Raw genomic sequence first — 17940 nt, forward strand, 5'->3', positions numbered from 1 at the left:
CTTGTGTTTTATCTGAAGTGTTGATCCATAAGAAGATATATTTTTGGTTTTAAGAACCAAAAACCATCTCAATGTAGTTTTACATCTCCTCTCACAGGCTTCTCTCTGGAGCTCTAGTAACAACAGGTCAGTGAGCCAATCAGAAGAGAGAAGGCTCTGAGCCTCTTTTCTGATTGGCTGACTGTTTTCTGAGTGATCCAATAAAAATATAGCAGATTTCAGGTAAAACTCTCAGAGAAACCAAATCCTGCAAGGTTAGATGGTAGGTCCAGGAGGGCAGGGCTTTGTTGACTGCTTTGTTGTGACATCACAAAGTTCCAGACGTCCTGACAGCTGGTTTTAACATGGACATCTACCTTAATACTATATGGACCTTTAAGGGTTTCCTTTGCGATGTTATACCTTTATTATCAGTAGTTATCAAAGCCTCTCCACCAAACTCCTACTGTCTACTGTCAAAGGTTAAAAAACGTTAAAAATCACATGGTTCAGGGTGAAGAGCGTCGTGAAGCAGCAGAGCTCCTGCTGAAGAAAAACAGTCTGCAGCAAACAAATACACTGAGCTATTCTGAGGTTTTAATCATGACAATAATCTGTCCAATGTCAAATAACATGAGATAAATATCAGACAAAAAATAAATACAACACTCACAATATGAAAAAAAAACAATGAAAATCTCACAAAAATAAAAAGTAGATGTACATGTTTTTAAAGGCTCCAGTGTTTTTACAGTAGAAATCAACCTCTGGATTCACACAGATGTTCATAAAGATAAAAGAGGGGTCTTATTAAAGTCTTAATATAAACTCAGTGACCACTTTATTAGGAACCCTCCCAGAACAGCTGGATGCATTACACTGTAGGTGTGTACACTAATAAAGTGAACACTAAGTGTATCTAAGACAAAATGACCAACAGACCTGGAGAAATTAATTTCTTACGAATATATTACTTCATGTATATTTGTTACTAACAATAGTTCAATGTTTAATAGTGTTTGTCAGTGTTTTCAGTCTGAGTGCTGCACCTGTAAGCACACCCAACAGTGATGTCACACTGGACTACAACCTGTACATCTCAGCAGTAGGTAAGAGGTTAAAGGTACTCTGTGGAGTTTTTGACCACTAGTAGCAACATTTATAGGTGGGTCCCTGTTGTGTTTTCAGTTTGTGCCGGTGACACACAAACCTGCCACGAAATTAGGAATGCACCAAAAAAAAGCAGTGAAGAAGAAAGTAAACATGAACATGTAATTTTAAAAAACATTGTCTCAATAACTTTGATTTATTATATTTCTGTTTAAAGACATCACGGACACAGCTCAGGATTTTCCTTCAGAAGATAATAAATGGCTTCTTTCTATCCAGCTGCTCTAGATGTTTCTGCCTTTCACAGCTGGACTTCAGGCTGTCTTTATTAAAAGAGAAATTAAAAGGAAAGTTCCACATTTCGGTGACATTTTCATATCCTCTCTCTCTCTCTTACTCTCAGCCTGAATATGAATAAGAATATTTTCCAAAATGCTGAACTGTTCCTTTAAGATTTTCCTTTGGTATTGTTGTGAGTCAGTCACTCCGTGTCCATCACCACTTGATGAAGATGAGGGCGGCAAGTGCTGCGTATCCAAGGATGAGGAAGAGCACTTTGAGGAGCCGGTCCTGTTTGTCATCCAGCTCTCGGGACAGGATCTCAAAGAAGGTGACAAACAGGAAGGTGCCGGCAGCGAGTCCCTGCAGCACCACCGACACCACGCTGCCCGCCAGAGTCTGAGCCGACTCAATGCCCATTCCCACCACCATGCCCAGCGGGATCATCATGCTGACCGTGACGCCCAGCTTGACGGCGTCCTTCATGCCAAGCGAGGCTTTGGCCACGCTCACCCCGAGGGCAACAGCAGCCAGGGTCTCATGCACGGCCACGCCCAGGAAGAGGCCGCCCAGCTTGGCTCCGTCCTCCTGCAGACCGAGCGCCAGGCCCTCAAACACCGAGTGAGCTGACAGAGCCAGGACCAGGCTGGCCAGCCGCAGAGGCCCCGCCCCCGCCAGCTCAGCTGGGCTGAAATGTCCGTGCTGGTGTCCATGGGTGCAGTGACCGCTGCCGCTGCCCGGCGAGCCCCGCGCTGAGGAGATGAAGGGTGTGTCGTACTCTGAGTCGCTGCCAGCCTCAGACCCGCCGGCATTGAAGGTCTCAAGGTTGATGAAGGAGGGTTTCTCCTTCCTGAAGGTGAGGACGGTCTGCTCCACGAACACAGTGAGGAAGAACCCGAGCATCATCATCGTCTCAGCCAGAGGATAATCACTGCTGATCTGCAGCTGCTTGAAGACATCGCCCACCTGAGGACAGGACACACAGACACACAGGATAAGCCACAACTCATTATTATTCTCATCATTAATCTGATCATTATTAAAATTTATACCAGGTTCCCAGGGTGACATCTTTAAATGTCTTTATGTTCAGAGCACAGACTGTGAATGGTAAATAAAGTGGGACGTTTCTGTCCCTGTGACAACAGGTTTCTGAAGCTCAGAGTGAGCTGCCACACCGTTGTCATCTAACTAACTCCGCCCCCTACTCCCAGCTAATCCAAAAATGGTCAAAGAGGAGGGGCGTGTGTGGAGCTGAGACTTGATACATGATGGTTTGTGACAAACATACGCTCACCCCCCTGTCACTCAAAGAGGCCACGCCCTCAATTCTCCATGACTTAAAGCCTTAATAAAATTAATAAAAAACAGGTAAGATATATATAAACAGTCGTCATGAAGGAGGAAATTAGCTCTAGAGACCAAAACTGTTTTTGTACCAGGCTGTAAACATGCTTATTTCTGCTGTAAAGTTGGACATTTTAACATGGGAGTCTATGGAGACTGACTCACTGTTGGAGCCAGACTCTAGTGGTCATTAGAGGAACTACAGGTTTTGGTTCTTCAGTGCTGGCTTCATGTTTCAGCCTCAGAGGTTGATACTTGATACACACCGATACTTTACTGGTACCTCCTAATACATGTATGTTTGGTTTTTTACAGTATTGTACAGGACAGTCACCAAACGTGTCAATAGCTTAAAAGACATGTTATACAAATAAATAAAGTCAACCCATTTTTAACAGTAAAATACTGTAAGATAACATTTCCCCTGTTCAATGTTATTTCCTGTTGGTTGGTTTTGGATTTTCTTTCATTAAAAACATCCAATAGAAGCACAAAAGTGTGAAGTTTTCCACAATTTTAAACAGTCAGAACATCTCACAACATCTCTCTATGTGTACGACATTACGACATGATAAACATGGTGAGATATTAATGTCCGGCTGCAGTGAGTGTGTGTTACCTTGTCTCTGACGGCGGGCAGCAGAGCATTGAAGCATGTTGCGAGGAAAACGCCTCCTCCGAACGAGTTGCAGAGAGACAGAGCTCTCCTATACCTGTGTGCCTTGTCATAGTCCACCAGCAGGAGGCGTACTGGGACCAGGATGCCAGCCAGCATGAGGCCAAACAATCCCAGCAGGCCGAGCAGCTTCGCCACCAGGATCCTCATCCTGAAGCAGCAAACTCTCCGCAGACGCTAAAGTGAAGACAGCATCCTCACGCACACACCTCCACTCTGGTGCGTCCACTGGACTCTATTGCTTCTACTGCAGGAGACACACACATAGACAGAGACTGTTTTACAGAGCAGGAAAGTGAAGACCAAAGCAGACTAAACCAGTCCACCTTGATTCTCCACCAGAGGACTGTACTGTGACACTGTGAGGAAATGAAATCCAATACCAGTGAGAAAAGAATCAGGGTCCGTCATAGTGATTCAAAAACACAGTCAGTCACAGTCAAAAACACAGTCAGTGTTTTTGACAAAGTTTACAGTGTCAGTCTAGACACTGTAAAATGTATCTGTAGCATTAACTGTTTAAAAGTATTGAAGGTCTGATTTCCTGGTCTAATTGAGGTAACTTTTCTGACTTTACACTTCATTCAGGAACAATTCTTTATTTAACCATTTTGAAATACACTACGCCACCAGTGGGATGCTGTGGTGTCAGTGGTGCTACATGAAGTGTGTTTTGGTCTTTGGTGTATTAATTTCAGGCATGTGCACAAATATGGGGGTGTCTGGGCACAGGATACAGCAGCAGCCACAAGTGAACATCACTGTCTGGGACAATGGTAGAAGATAAGACGTATAATGCAGCAAGTAAAGAGTCATAAAATCAGACCCAGTCAGACACACACATCTGTGACAGTGATTTTCTTTATACAAGTAACAAGTAGCTAAACACGTCACATAAATATAGTGAAAAGTACGAACTACTTTTACTCTGAAATGTGGCATGAAAAGAAAAACTAAAGTAGAGCTGCACGTAAATGCAGGTAGATAGTGTTTGACACATTAAATAACTAAATGATAAATATCGTTAAATAAAACGCTCGACTCTCACGGTTTGAACCGGTTGTAACGTTAAACACTTTAAAACTTCGTTGTTACCGAGATAAAGCTACAACCCCGTTGTTTGTTTGACTGTTATGGTCCGTTTTTAACGTTAAGTTCACGTCACCGCTACAGGAAACATCGACCACTTCAAAATAAAACATTATCACGCTTCATAATTATTTACATATAAACTTTTTGACTTCCTTTTTGCAACATTTCTTCGCTTTTTAAGATACATTTCTTTAGCAAGTGTATCTTCACCTTTTCATTTTTGATTAAAAAACACTTTAATAGTTCACGTTGAAAATAAAATTCCCCCCATTTCCGCTCCTGGTCCCGGCTAACAGCGACTAACTTGACTGCTAAAGGTTCTTAGCTTCCCTGCAGCTAAATGTGACGCTAACACCTAAACGCTCCAGTCACAAAGAAAAGCAGCTGTCCACATTTGTGTTGTTCAGGATAAACAACTCAACGGCTCAGCTCAACATAACAACATTAAACCACAAACATGAGTCTATTAAGAGGTGTTTACCTGTCCGAGCTTCTGCCCGAGCCTCTGCAGGTGTATGAAGATACTTCCGCGGTGACATCACGCACTCCCTGCGCACTGAGTGGTGGGTTTCCTGATGACGATGGTTAGTTGTTATGGTGCGGTCCATTTACCTCGGAAGTCGGAAGTCGGTGGTGGGAATGACGTCACACCGTAGGTATCAGCGTTACAAAGTTATAAAGTCGAAAAAAAATAGCCAACGGCCCAAAACGCCCAAAAAGCACCGGCTGAAACTACCAGGCTACGGTTAGCCGTTGTTAGCACGGCCTGCTTTGTAGTTCGCATATACACATGAAAAATGTAAATTACACTATGACAGCATTTCCATATATATACATCTAACAATACTATGTATACGGCTGACTTACTGTGACAACAAATAGTAAAAAGTGTTAATAAAATGATTTTTACAGGAGCTTCTACTTACTGTTTACAACCGGCGCGGCCATCTTTTAATGTCAACTCGGGGGTTGTGGCGTTCCATTTGTACTCGAAAGTCGGGATTTCCGAGCTCCGAGTCGGAACTTTCAATTGGAACGACCCCCGAGGTCGGATTTCCGAGTCGGAAAGTCGGAGATCTCGTTCATTCAGGAAAATAGATGATTCTTTAAAGACGTTCCCCAGAAGTCTAAAATAATTATCTGGATAATACAGAAAAAAAGCAGAGTTAAATTTTTTTTTAGAGAAAACTCACTATGATCCCTGTGAATGTATCAGCTACACCCTGAGCACCACCCTTTTATTTACATTTTTGTAAGGTCTGAATCAGTTTAATATTTTCCTGTTCTCTCTGCAAAATCTGTATTGTCAAAATAAAATATTCAAGTACTTTAAGTACTTTTCAGTAGTAGAAAAGTGGAAACAAAATTAGCCCAAGTAGCTTTATTTTCCTAATAAAGCAAAATAAGCTTATTTCATTTATTTCTCCAGGAATGTGGATGTAGATCACGTGTATTCATTTATTCTTTCAATGTAACAAAAACTGATATCGTCTTGATTTAAATTCTCTTTTTCAGAACCACCAACAGTACTAACCATTTTAATCTGATGTATTACTATAACACGAATAACAAATCTCTAGATTGTTATTGGGAAATGTTTTATTCATTTACATAAGGTTTTAAGTTCCCAACCCTCATCTCTTTTCTCCATAGTTTAACTCGCTGTCTAATTTCTTTGTTCATTAATTATAAAATAAAGCAACAGGTTTTTAAATATTACATAGTGATTTTATTTATTCAAATTCTTTATGTTTACATATGTTGCTTGGAGGAAGCTGGACATGATGTTTACAACTGATTTTCCTGGAAGTTTCTACCATCTCCACGCAGGTTCTCTGAAACTTAGAGAGACCATCAGGTTCTTGGTCTCCTCTCTTCACCCTGATGTCTAAGTTAGTCCAGGTCCAGCTCTAGAAGAGTCCTGCTCATGTTTAGACTTCTTGGGATACTTCAATGGAGCAGAAATGTTTTTGAGCCTCGACACAATCCTGTCTCTGAGTTCTGCAGCAGCTCCTTCCTCCTCACGGTGTGATCTGTGTTGTCAGCTGTGAGACCTTATATAGACAGGTGTGTGTCCAATCAGCTGACTTTACCACAGGTGGACTCCAGTCAGGGTATAGAAACATCTCAGAGATGATCCAGAGAAATGGAGGAACCTGAGTCACAGTAAAGTGTCTGAATACTTATGTCTGTGAGATTTCACTTTTTAATACATTTGCAAACATTTCTAACATGCCATCATCATTATCATATATGTGTTTATATTTAATTGAAATAGTTCATCTGTTTTCTTCCCTCTGTGAATTTAAAGCTGCCGCCCAGGAAGATAAACCACGACACATTTGATTGACAGGAGTGAAAAGTCATCAGACAGGAAGTGTAAAATGTTGAGATGCTCTTTTTAATTTCCAAACTGTGTTTAAACAGCTCTGTCTCCGCATAGCTCCATGTCACCTGCCACACACAGGATTAGTTCTCTCTCTCTCACACACACACACACACACACACACACACACACACACACACACACACACACACACACACACACACACACACACACACACACACACACACACACACGAGAAGGTACTGGACCAAACGTTGTATTTAAAGTTACACTGTGTAGTTTTTAGAGAAAAAAAAAGACATTTCAAGCTGTTTTAACCTGCTTCACTACAGCTGTTTAACATCTGGGACCATGATGCTATCAGAGCACGACTTATTAGAATTAATCTGTGTTTGATATCAAAGTGTTCTTCCTAAAAACTACACAGCGCTGCAGAAAGTGGGTGTAGTTTTTGGTGGCGTGGCTCCTGAATCTCTCTCTCATGCAGGAATTATTCAGTGATGGAAAAAACAAAAAACTTCCTTTTAGTCCTTCGAGTTATAATGATCCAAATCAGAAAGAAAAAAAGGGCAGACGGTCTGTTCGTCTCCTCCACACACACACACCTGTACAACCTGAAACACAGAGGAAACACAAAAGATCAACCACTGCTAAAATAAAACCGGAAACAAGACGACGGAGGAGAAAAGTCAAAATAAAAAGGAACAGACTGCATCAAAATGTGCTGATGTCAAAGTCTGTTTATAACCTGTGAGGCTGAAGAATATCTGGCCACCACCAGGCAACAGCTTTATTGTAGAGACTTTATTTCGACTACTTTGTCTTTTATTTGAGTCCTTCCCATTTCCTGACCTCCTGTTTACAAGAAAATCTCCACACTTCCTCCATGTTTACCTGTTGTCTTGATAAATATTGTATAATGTTCATTTCCACAGCAGTGATCCATCAGTACAACAACTAAGTCGCCAACAGTTTCTGCTCTCTAACAGAAATTCACAATTTAAAAAAAAAGAAAAAAAAGAAAAAAAAAAGGAAGTTGTAGAAATGAAATGTTTAATGTTGTTAAACACAAATTGTTCTAAATTAAAAACAGTAAAATAATTATATTTGTATTTGTATCTGTAGTGAAGAGAGGAGGCTCTCAGCCTCTCTTCTGAATGGCTCACTGTTTTCTGAGTGATCTGATAAAAATATAGCATATTTCAGATAAACACTCAGAGAAACCAAATCCTACAAAGTTGGTGGGGCTTGGTGACTGCTTTGTTGTGACATCACAAAGTCCTGACAGCTGGTTTTAAGGCTCAGTGTCTGAATACAGGCTGTGTGCATTTCTCTGTGGACTGAGGCTTTGATACTTTCACAGTATTAATATAGAACCTAGACCTGCTTTATGATCAAACACCAAATGAGCATCTACCTTTAGACTGTATGAGACCTTTAATTTCACAATAAATGCGCAGTCCTAGCCGATTGTCTTAGTTTTTACTTGTTTTTAATTGGTGTTTTAACATTTTGTGATATGTTTTAATTAACTGTTTCTTATCGTTTCTATTGTTACTGTATAAATTATATATTCTTTTTCTTTCTTTTTTTTTTCTTTTACGGCTGCAAACTAAATGTTCTATGTGGGAGGTTAAGACAGGGATCAGGCGTCTCTGATCTGTCGCCAAGTGAATGTCAGACTTCCCACCTGGACAAACTGACCTGAGAACAGTGACTTTACCGTGTTGGGACCCACAGTCTTCAGTGAGTATTTACCATATCTGATGTCACTGCTGCTCCTCGTTTCCAGCGCTGGGCGTTCGGTTGCGGATTTGACTCCTCAGCTGTTCGATAAGTTCGGGGTTCTGCTGCTGCATCTGCTGAGCGAACTGCTGACCTCTGCAACACAAACAGCAACAACACCTGTAAACATCGACCGACAAAACAACACCGTCTCCCAGCTCCACATGCCTGCTGGGAAACACGTCTATTCTGATCACCATTACACTTTTATTCAATACGTACGCCTGGATCAGTCCCGATAAATCTCCTGCTCCAGCAGCTCCGGGGGCTGCAGCCCTGGGGGCTGCACCTGCACCTGCACCTGCACCTTCACCTGCACCTGCACCTGCACCTGCACCTGCACCTGCACCCAATCCTGCACCCAATCCTCCTCCCACTCCTCCACCTCCCCCCATCCCACCGTATGCTCCGGACATCATCCCTGACATCCTGGAAGAGAACAAGTGGACAGGAAGTCAACTTTAAGAAACCAGAAAAGAAAACAATGACTGAAGGAGCGAATAAAGTCGACTTACAGCTGCTGAACCTGAGGGTTGTTCATCAGAGACGACGCCTGCAGAGACAGAGACACAAATCAAGATTCACAACAAGTGAGCACTGAGCTGAAACTCACTGTAAAGCTCAGTGAAGCTGAGAGGAGCTGCAAGTTCAGATGATGATGCCTCTGCCAAGGAGGTTATGAATTTACTCATCTCTTTGTCTGTCTGCAGGACTACACAAAAACGACTGAACTGATTTGCACCAGACTTGATGGAGGGATGGGAATTTTTAATCACTTTCCTTAACATTGTCAGTCGGGATATTTTTTACATTTTCATCAATTTCTCAGAAATGAAATGATTGGATCTTAATGCAAAATATTCATGGTGTTGATCTATGAGTTTGTACAAGTCAGTGCAGATTCAGATAATAACCTGGATCTCACACATGTGTAGGACTGTAGGTTCATCACCATCACACCTTCCACACTGACACATTTCATACAGTAGTATTATTAAAATATTTATTATAGCCACTTTAACTGTAACAACTGAAAGAAAAAAAATACATAAAGAAGATCTAGAGCTGCAGTCTGACAATGATCCACTGCTTGGTTTATGTGCTGTGCTCTCTGGTAACACCACATGTTCAGTGACAGTGATAGATGTTTGGGTTGATGAAGATAGTCAGTGTGAATGTGTTCTATCTGTAGCAGAGAGAAATGAGCTGAAACAGAGTCTGAGGTCTCACCATGTTCATGAAGCCGGGGTTACTGAGCAAACCGGCCAGGTCGACTCCGCCCATCCCTGCCGTCTGAGAGAGGAGACAAGAGGAAGAATGAACACAAACCCAGCTCAGAGTCTCTGCTCAGAAAAGCGTATGTGGTCTGTTCTTACTGGACTGGAGGTCTCCATCTTCTCCTCGGCAATCTTCAGGTTGGTTTTGTAGGTGTCATTGTCGGGGTCGAGCTCCAGAGCTTTTTTATAGTAACTCGCTGCTTCTGTGTGTTTGTTCAGGCTGGCCAGAGCCAAACTGAAACACAACAACACAACAACAGGAAACGTATCAGTGACAAGGACTGCGACAGTATCAAATAAATAATCAAACAAGTATTCAAATCAATGAATCAGTAGTTGAAAACACCTCCGTGCTGTTTCTTCAAACCAAGTTTCATTTTTCATAATCTAATGCTCAGAGTTTGGTTTGTAGATGTTCGACAGTTTTATATCGTTAAACACTGACAGCTACCAAAAGGTTGAGGTACAGTGGCCTGGATGTGTCGAGTAAGAAATAAATATGAAACCAGAAAAAAAAAGCTTTTCTGGAGAAAAGATTGAATCCCTGAGTTTTCTTGCAGGTTTCTGCTCTGCTGAATCTCTCTCTCTCTCTCTCTCTCTCTCTCGCTCTCTCTCTCTCTCTCTCTCTCTCTCTCTCTCTCTCTACTCATTTACAGACTACGGACAGAAACACACTGGATGTGCGGCAGCTACGGAATGTGTAGGTTTTCAATTCGGCAAGATTTAGCCTCTCGCCTATTTTTCACATGACGTGTCTCCCAGTAAAAACAGAAAGAGAAAAGACCAGTTGATGTCATAGTGACATCACTGCAACAACATCACATAAAAGTGACACCTTCCACTATAATTTCTCTGTCTAGACCGAATCTGAATATGATACAGACATGAAAAATATAAATATATTTTCTAACCATTGTAGCAGTCGCATGTGGAGACAGTGACATTTTAGCGATGTTTTCTGTCAAAAATAAATCAGAAATGAACTTAGAACGAAAAAAAAAATCCATCATTCAGTAACCTGCAAACTCTATGTAGAGAGAGAGCTGCAGCAGCTCAATGACGCAGCCACCACACACACGCAACACAGGCAGTGTGTTCTTGGAGACAAGCAGCTTTTCTTACCCCATCCTTCCGTAGGCTTTGCTGTAGTTTGGGTCGATGCTGATGGCCTGTTCACAGTCCTGCACTGCTCCAGCATAGTTCCCCAGTTTACTGTATGCTGCAGCCCTGCACAGGAAAAAACAACACCTCAACTTAATGGTCAACTATTTTGATAATAGATAAACTGTTTTATGTTGGTCCCAGTTTATCCAGTGTCTCTGATGTTTAGTTTTCTCTTTCACTGAATTGAATCTCTGACAAAAAAGACATTTAAAGTTTCATCTGTGGGAAATGATGAGTGGCTTTTCTCAGTATTGTCTGACATTTTATAGACAAAACAATTCAGAAAATAATAAAATGGATAATATAAATAATTGTTAGTTGCAGCCCTATACATAATTCAACTGTGGGCAACCCAGGAACCATAACGTCTCCTCAGAGACAGAAAGTAGAGCTCATTTCCAGCTGATATGAACATGTGATCTGTTTAAATCCATCAGGATATTTTACAATTTGAATGTGACTGAATCAACAAAACAATATGGAGAAATTTGTTCATTTCTGATATTTTACTGCTGAAGTTTTAAGCATCTGAAACTGTTTAAGATCTGATCTTCATCATGCCTTTGTGAAGCCCGTCACCACACTGACCTGTTGCAGTAGTAGACGGCGTTCTGAGGGTTGAGGGCGATGGCCTTTGAGTAAAACTCAACAGCAGCTCCAAAGTTCTCCACCTTCATTTGGTCATTACCTGAAGTCCAGACGAAACAAAACACATGAACTCGTTACTGGAAAATAAAATGGAGAGAAGAAACCACCAATCAGCTGTGTGGACACTGTGGACCTCCTCTTCCTCCTCGTCTTACCATCGGTTTTCAGCCTCTCGGCCTCGGCTCTCTGTTCCTCACTGACGGAGTTTGGGGTGGAGTTGTTGTTGACCTGTGACTGAGCTGGATGCTGGGATAGACACAAATACTGAGTCAGACACATCCAGGAGAATGAGCAACAACAGCACCACTGCATCAGATGATGACATCATTTCACAACACACTAGAACAGTCCTCATTCTTCTGTTACAGGCGAACTCCACCTATTTCACACGTCAGAGTCGGCTCAGCTGTTCATATAACATCTGTATCACCAACATGCAGGACCTGACAACAGGCTGTTTCTCTACCTTGGCTGTGGCTGAGGCAAAGATTTCTGGTAACGTCATGGGGACGGCGAGGCTCTGGTCATCGGTCGACACCTCGAACGCCGTCTCCAAACACTGAACAGCCACTGCAGAATAAGGTCATTTTAACAGGGAGGTAACACACAAAGTAAGATAATCAAGAAGAACTGATTCATCTGTAAAATCAATGTAAAAATACCAAACACTTGAGTATTCTTAAGTGGTGTCTGCATTCTAGAATCATACATCTTATTTACATTTTGTTTGAAAAATAACTTTTTGTTAAAACTAAGGGTGGCAGCAGGATCACAAACAATATCACAGCTCAGTATAAAATAAAAAGACATTTATTTTCTAAACATCAGGTCAGGTTTGTGCAGTAGTCAACCACAATCCTGTAATTTTTGAAGACAAAAAAATCATCACAGAATCATTACATTTTTAACCATTAACATCTTGATTTAAAGCAGCTATCTATATATTTTCTTGTCAGCAGCAGATGGTGGTGATTGCCTCCTGACAAGAGCTTCAGTCATCATTGTCTTTATAAGACAAGAGGTTATAATACGTTCTCTGAGCAGCTACGTCTTCAGGACAGACTGGAGGTTGCAGCGATGAGAAAGACTGGGGCTAGCTGGTTAGCATGCTAACTTCAGTAGAAGAAAAGCTGTGATAGAGACAAGAGTTAACATTGGTGTTTGTTTCCACCTCTAGAGACAGCTGTTGGTGAGTACAGGAATGAAGATTGATGCTGAACTCACAATGTTTCCTCTAGACTGGTAAGTAAACAGCTGCTGATGCTAACGTTAGCTATGTAGAAATAGCAAAAACTTATAAGTGACTCCTTTAAAACCTTTGTCATAACTCAGTAATGTGAAGATCTGATAAAACAACACTGACTTGTCCTCTAGGAGCCTTTACATTTATGGGGACAAATATAAGAAAAGATGAGCAAGGCTGAAGTCCGGTGTCCATGTGGATTTCACTGCAGGAAGTTAACGACCTGTAACCTTAACTGTTAAGAACCATATCAGTTTCAGCTAGAATTAACAACGAAGAGGAACATTTTAGGAGGGCCTGGGAAAGTATTTTTTTGTAGGTAGGACATATGGAAAAATTTGAAGACATCGTGCTGAATGTATATTGTGGTTGTTTCAAAAAAGGAAATGTTGATTTGCAGGAGGCCTTTGTATATATGGTTGTATGCTGGATATACTGTCTGTTGATGTTGGTGTCAGTGTTTGTTTTCGAGTTTGATTGTATGTTTATGTGTGTATGAATAAATAAAAAACTTTAATGACAAAAAAAGAACCATATCAGTTTCAGCATGTTCATGTTTCAGACATACATCATAAACAAGGCAACAGCACTAACAGCTCAACTTCCCTGCATTCAAGCACTGGTTATCCTATGCTACACAGATGCATGTGTTAAACGGTTGTTACTGTTATTGTTTTTTTAGAAGTCTATGTGTGCACATTCGCTGTGCTGCTGCCAAACTGCTGAAAGTAGCTTAAACCTGGGTTTAGTTTCACCCCCAAGCAGAACCCTAACTTAGCTCCAGGAGCTTGTCCCTAAAGGAGAACCAACAACATTATGTTCAGTTCCTGTCACAGGATAGAACCGTTCCAGCAACTCAAACCGGATCACAGGACTGGCTGTTTTGGTCATGTATCCCCACATCAGCTCTGACTCACCCTCCAGACTCTCCTGGGCGCCTGAGGACAGATTCCCTGACTGGAGCTGATCGTGAAGGAACTGGATGATGGAGAAGGCGAGACGCTTGTTGTCTGTCATGGTGACGGAGGCTCAGACCTCTCTGTGTTCACTGAGGGAGGGAGACCCTGCAAAGAACAGCAACAAGAGGAAGAACTGGTTGTTATTTAGCTAGTATATACCGTGATCGATGTCTGACAAACACATTATTACTCATGTCAGAATCAGAATAAGCTTTATTGTCCAAATGTTTATGTGTACAAAGGATCTGAAAAAAAAAAAATAAAATAGATACAAACTATAAATTCTAGTTTTACATGGTTGTTATTGTTGTTTGCTGTTATTACGACTGACTCACGGTTCATGGGACTGATGTCATTTCAGACTGAATCTCACTGCTGTTTCTGTCAGTTTAACTGGCTCCCGTTAGCATTAGCCTGGAGAATATTCTGCCAGCTCAGACTCACTGTAACTGCCTAAGCAAGGCTAAAAGCAGCCAGCTAGCAGTCGCTGTGTTTGATCATGAATCACGGTGAAACTTAACTGCCGACTTGCTGATAACAAGCGGACAACTAACTAACTGTGGGTCCGAGATGACATTTGAAACTGCAGCTGCTCACTGTGAAGAGGTTACTTGAACTCTTACGCATTTTAAATGAACAAAGGTTCATTTTTAGCTTAGCCTGCTAGCATGCCAACAAAACAGCAAATGCACAGCTCACGCTCCAATTACGTTTGTATACCGTCACTTGGAAAATAAAGTTTTACGAAACTCCAGCCAAAATCCTGACAGTTAAACGATTCCTCGCATATCAGCCACGGGAAGTGGGTGTCACAAAGACATTTAGTAGAAATCGCGACACGCTCATATCTTGTAAGGAAATTCGGCAGATAGTTGACTCATAGGGTGGGAACACTTTCTTATTTAAGCCAGTCACGACCAACGGTCACTAATGTAGCTCTTTTAACAACGGGCAACCCCCCAGCTAAAAGCTGCTATTGAATAAATATAAATGTTACTTGGTCCATACAACTTATGCCGAATTAAAGATTGGTTCATAACAGTTTATTGTACGTTGTGACTTGTGTTCTAATGGACGCATGGCTCTACTCAGAATCAAAACCGTGTTCTATATCCAGAGTTTTGAAAGGAGCTTGGCGTGACGTGTTCTGCCAGCCACAGCGGCATGATGCTAACGGCTAGCTAGCTCCAATATCACTTTCCGTTGACTGCAACGATGTTGCCATCTACAATAAACTGTCAGGCTGCCAGATCTAACGGCAAAACACGGTAACGTTTTTCCTACCAGCTGTCTTTCCGGTGTGGATTATCCCGGTAACGGAGAGTTGACGTTAGCTCCGCTGCTTCGAGTGGTCGTAGCCGCCTGCTAGCCAATTAGCTTGTCGCGGAGTTATGTCGTCATGTGAAGGCGTCGTTGTGGTGTGCTTTGCTATGATAGACCGGAATACCGGAAATGTGGCAAACTCACCTTCAGAATAAAATAGTAAAAACTTCAAACTAGTATACTAACATACACATTTAGTCCAAATTAAAATACCAACTGTTACTTCAACAAAACAGTGCTAAATAGTAACTTACACTCTATTATTGTAGTACAATTTTGAGGGACTCCCATTTAATGCTACTATATACTTCTTCTACACTACTTTGCAGGGCAAAATATTATACTTTTTACTTACACTGCTCAAAAAACCTAAAGGAACACTTAAATCACACATTGGATCTTGATGAAAGAATTATTCAAGTTGAAAAATCTTCACTTCATCACTGTATAATTTGTTGAGAACAAAATGATGTAATGATGTGTCAATGGAAACCAAAATCATCAAGCCATTGATGGCTGGATTCGCAATCACACTGAAAATCAAAGAAAAAAATAGAAATCACAGACTGGTCAAACTCGCGTTAATTTCATCACAGCAAGTCATAATGTGACTCAGTAGTGTGTATGGCCCGCGCGTGCCTGTATTCACTCCCTACAATGTCTGGGCATGCTCCTGATGAGTCGACGAATGGTGTCCCTTGGATCTCCTCCCAGACCTGGATCAAGGCATCAGTGAGCTCCTGGACAGTATGTGGCGGTACTTGGCAGCGCCAGATTGCACCGATATATAACGTCCTATAGGTGCTCAATTGGATTTAGTTCAGGGGAACATGTGGGTCAGTCAATGGCATCAGTGCCTTCATCATCCAGGAACTGTCTATACACTTTGGCCACATGAGGCCTGGCGTTGTCCTGCACCAGGAGGATTCCAGGGCCCACTGCACCAGTGTAAGCTCTGACAATCAAGGATTTCTTCCCAGTACCCAACAGCAGTCAGGGTATCATTGGCTATGACATAGAGGTCTGTGCGACCCTCCAAGGATCTGCCTCCCCAGACCATCACTGACCCACCACCAAACCGGTCATGCTGGATGATGTTACAGGCAGCATAACATTGACCACGGTGTGTCCAGACTCTTTCACGCCTGTCACATGTGCTCAGTGTGAACCTGCTCTCATCTGTGACGAGAACGAGGCACCAATGGCGGACCTGCCAATTCTGGTGTTCTCTGGTGAATTCAAATCTAGCTGCTTGGTGCTGGGCTGTGAGCACAGCTACCACTATAGGATGTCAGACCCTCATGCCACCCTCATGGAGTCTGATTCTGACAGTTTGGTCAGAAACATGTACACCAGTAGCCTGCTGGAGGCCATGTGTAGGGCTCTGGCAGTGCTCCTCCTGTTCCTCCTCACACAAAGGAGCAGGTACCAGTCCTGCTGCTGGGTTGATGCCCTTCTACGGCCCTGTCCAGCTCTCCTCGTGGAGTCTCCTGGTATCTTCTCCATGCTCTTGAGACTGTGCTGGGAGACACAGCAAACCTTCTTGTCACCATACATATGGATGTGCCATCATGGAGGAGCTGGACTACCTGTGCAACCTGATCAGGCTGCAGGTCCCGCCTCATGCTACCAGTAGTGACAAGGACACCAACAAAACACAAAACTAGGGAAGAATCGGTCAATAAGGATAAGAAGAGAATGTCTTTTGCCACCACATGCAAAACCCTTTCCTTTTTGGGGGTTGTCTTGCTTTTGCCTCTTCATTGTACTTGTTGTCACTTTCATTTGCACCAAAGCAGGTGAAACTGATTTACAATCACTTGTGCTTCCTAAATGGACAGATTGATATCCCTGAAGTTGAACTGACTTGGCATTATACTGTGATGATTTAGTGTTCCCTTCATTTTTTGGAGCAGTGTACATTTATTTGGTAGCAGTAGTTACTAGCTACTTTTTAGAATTTCACAAAATTTTGAAGTTAAGTCCACACAAATGTGTTTCTGAAAATTTGCTTGTTTAGCAGTTCATTTCCCTTTCTCTAAAACAATATACCTAAAGATGATTAAAACTTCAAAGTAAATTGTTACACACTGATTTATTAGACACTGTTAAGTTATTATTAAAAAGAGACCACTGACACAGACAGTTTATATCTGTTTATTCAGCACAAATCACTTAAAGCCATATTCATAAGAAGCAAGCAACATTATCTGGTAGCACTTGCTTTGCATATAGGAAACATGAACCCACATATAGAACCATTTTCATGACAGCAACTTCAAGTTTATCTAATTAAGATACAAAATAAGTTTCAGGGGGTTAAAAGCTGTTTTAGTAATTAAGAATGATAACTGATCACTAATATTTTACATAGATTAAGACGATTTCATAATAACTCCACTAGTAGTTCCTTGTCTTTAAAGCTGCATTAATCAATGTCTTCATATTAGAAACAGGTCACGTGAGACTGTGATTGAAAATGACTCAGTTGTAGTGATGCACTCACTGAGAATCTGCAGCTTCACTGAGCTTTTTAGCCTCTTTACCTCATAGTTTTGGTGATTAATTAATTAATTTAATTCAATTTAATTAATTAATTAATTTAAACTCAGTTAAAAAGATGGAAGAAACAAAGACAAGAAATAAAATAATGACACCCCAACAAACCAAAGAAAATGCAAAGACATCAAACATCATTATGTACAGTATAT

The 17940-nt window shown here is 41.5% G+C and overlaps 2 protein-coding genes across 3 annotated transcripts; both read right to left on the reverse strand.

The window, feature by feature from the left end:
* Positions 1–574: 574 nt before the first annotated feature.
* slc39a3 (solute carrier family 39 member 3) lies at positions 575–5438 on the reverse strand. 2 transcript variants are annotated; one of them, XM_022759090.1, is made up of 4 exons: positions 5410–5434; positions 4965–5095; positions 3335–3638; positions 575–2334 (listed from the first exon to the last, which is right to left on the reverse strand). In XM_022759090.1, exons 3-4 carry the CDS (start codon positions 3539–3541, stop codon positions 1585–1587), a joined length of 957 nt encoding a protein of 318 aa, XP_022614811.1. In that variant the 5' UTR covers positions 3542–3638; positions 4965–5095; positions 5410–5434; the 3' UTR covers positions 575–1584. The 2 variants fall into 2 exon arrangements, with proteins under 2 accessions (XP_022614811.1, XP_022614810.1); XM_022759089.1 differs by having other exon boundaries at positions 4965–5438.
* Positions 5439–6720: 1282 nt separating this feature from the next.
* Positions 6721–15289, reverse strand: sgta (small glutamine rich tetratricopeptide repeat containing alpha). The gene is made up of 12 exons (XM_022759088.1): positions 15191–15289; positions 13865–14011; positions 12171–12274; positions 11860–11950; positions 11645–11744; positions 11015–11119; positions 9992–10127; positions 9846–9908; positions 9131–9168; positions 8838–9044; positions 8589–8711; positions 6721–7444 (listed from the first exon to the last, which is right to left on the reverse strand). The coding sequence occupies exons 2-11, from the start codon at positions 13962–13964 to the stop codon at positions 8600–8602; spliced, it is 1056 nt and encodes a 351-aa protein (XP_022614809.1). The 5' UTR covers positions 13965–14011; positions 15191–15289; the 3' UTR covers positions 6721–7444; positions 8589–8599.
* Positions 15290–17940: the final 2651 nt, after the last annotated feature.

Source organism: Seriola dumerili, unplaced genomic scaffold (assembly GCF_002260705.1).
Source record: "Seriola dumerili isolate Sdu_G_001 unplaced genomic scaffold, Sdu_1.0 BDQW01000319.1, whole genome shotgun sequence".
In the NCBI taxonomy this organism is placed as follows: domain Eukaryota; kingdom Metazoa; phylum Chordata; class Actinopteri; order Carangiformes; family Carangidae; genus Seriola; species Seriola dumerili.

Bases quoted from the DNA above. Each gene is read 5' to 3' on its own strand.
- slc39a3 (XM_022759089.1), bottom strand. From the start codon at position 3,541: ATGAGGATCCTGGTGGCGAAGCTGCTCGGCCTGCTGGGATTGTTTGGC. The intron at 2,335-3,334 runs GTAACACACACT...TCCTGTCCTCAG, and splicing joins TGCCCGCCGTCAGAGACAAG to GTGGGCGATGTCTTCAAGCA.
- sgta (XM_022759088.1), bottom strand. From the start codon at position 13,964: ATGACAGACAACAAGCGTCTCGCCTTCTCCATCATCCAGTTCCTTCAC. The intron at 11,745-11,859 runs GTAAGACGAGGA...TCTGGACTTCAG, and splicing joins CGAGAGGCTGAAAACCGATG to GTAATGACCAAATGAAGGTG. The intron at 9,045-9,130 runs GTAAGTCGACTT...GTTCTCTTCCAG, and splicing joins AACCCTCAGGTTCAGCAGCT to GATGTCAGGGATGATGTCCG.